General features: G+C 39.3%; 1 protein-coding gene across 1 annotated transcript in view; it reads right to left on the bottom strand.

Moving 5' to 3' along the window:
* Positions 1 to 149, bottom strand: part of LOC111819423 (olfactory receptor 958-like) — a gene marked incomplete at its 3' end in the record, with an annotated part of 941 nt that extends 792 nt beyond the window's left edge. The window contains exon 1 of the mRNA XM_023725878.1: positions 9 to 149. Coding sequence (XP_023581646.1) covers positions 9 to 149 — 141 coding nt within the window. The remainder of the gene's footprint in view (positions 1 to 8) is intronic.
* Between the last annotated feature and the right edge of the window lie 1,340 nt (positions 150 to 1,489).

The following is a 1,489-nucleotide window of genomic DNA, read 5'->3' as shown; positions in this document are numbered from 1 at the left end:
AGGATAGCCAGAAGAATGAGTAGGTTCCCCAGCAGAGTGAGAAGGTAGAAGCCCATGAATAAGACAAAGAGAACATTTTCCAGCCCTTCTGTATGAGGGATTCCTATCAGGAGGAACTCATTTACTGGAGTGTGATTCCTCATCTTCATGGCCAGTTAGTCCTGGAATATCAAAGAATGACCTCACTGTGGTGAATACCTTCATAGAGTCTCAGATAACCTATTGACTCAAATAATCTGCAAACCTGTTTTTCTTCCTTACCAACGGGAACAACTGGCAATGGAGATTTCTGTAGTGGGCATATAATAAAACAAAATGGAAAAATAATATTCACTGTAGAAAAAAAGCAACAGACAAGTATCAATATTAAAAACAACCATACTTTTTCAATACAAAATTTAGTCTCTCAATAGCAATTATGTTTGCAATGTTTCTGAACATATGCAATGATCATTAAGGTTTTTGATATTAGGCTTCATTAACCAGGGAATATCTTAAGAAAACATCATGGAGTCAACTAAGACAGTATCAGTCCAAATCAAATAGATCTAATTCTCACATTCTTCCCATTCTCCTCTAGTGCATACACCCTGTCCAAACATTAGGGGAAGAAGAGGAGAAAGTGCTCTAGAGAAAATGTGCTTACACTCTGGAAATATGGCTGACACAGGCTGAGAACCAGATGCTGCATCCACCCCATCACTGTCTACTTGGCCTTTAGACGCTGTGGAACAAGAAGACCAATCTCTGAGGCCAGAATAGCTGATCTTTGCTAGACTCAGTCACTCAGGCCTGAAAAACGTGGACCTGGCATAGCCTCTGGCTCCTGAGTGAAGGAACAGCAATCGACTCCTCAAGAGAGAATAAAGTCTCTTTACTGTTCCTTTGGGACTTTCTCCCCTAGGGGCCCTGACTGAAAAGTCTGCAGAACAGAGGGAGCAATTAGAGTGGAGACTTTCCTTTCTTCCTTCCTTCCTTCCTTCTTTTTCCCCATTGCCTCTACCTCATTACTTCTTGGATTAAAATATAATTAGTGTAACTGCATTTAGTGTATTCAGATTTTTTTCTTCCAATTTTATTTATTTTATAGTTATTGTTGAGAATATGGAGCCCTAGTGGCCCAGTGGTTACAAGTTCAACTGCTAAGCAAAAGGTTGGAAGTTCAAATCCCCTAGCCACTCCTTGTAAACCCTACGGGGCAATTTTACTCTTACAGGGTCTTTATGAGTCTGAATCAACTCAACGGCAACTGGGATTTCTTTTTCTTTTTTTTTTGGTTGAGACTATACACAGCAAAACATATGCTAATTCATCAGTTTCTACAAGTAACAATTTGATGACATTGATTACATTTTTCAAGTTGTGTAACCATTCTCACCTGCCTTTTCTGAATTATTCCTGCCTCATTAACATAAACACACTGCCCCCTAAGTTTCCTATCTACTCTTTCGAGTTACTGTTGTCAGTTTGATCACGTAGGTAGTTTTTA

Source organism: Trichechus manatus, unplaced genomic scaffold (assembly GCF_000243295.1).
Source record: "Trichechus manatus latirostris isolate Lorelei unplaced genomic scaffold, TriManLat1.0 scaffold00673, whole genome shotgun sequence".
Lineage (NCBI taxonomy): Eukaryota > Metazoa > Chordata > Mammalia > Sirenia > Trichechidae > Trichechus > Trichechus manatus.
Note: the sequence above shows the minus strand (reverse complement) of the source record. Positions and strands in the feature narration are given on the sequence as shown.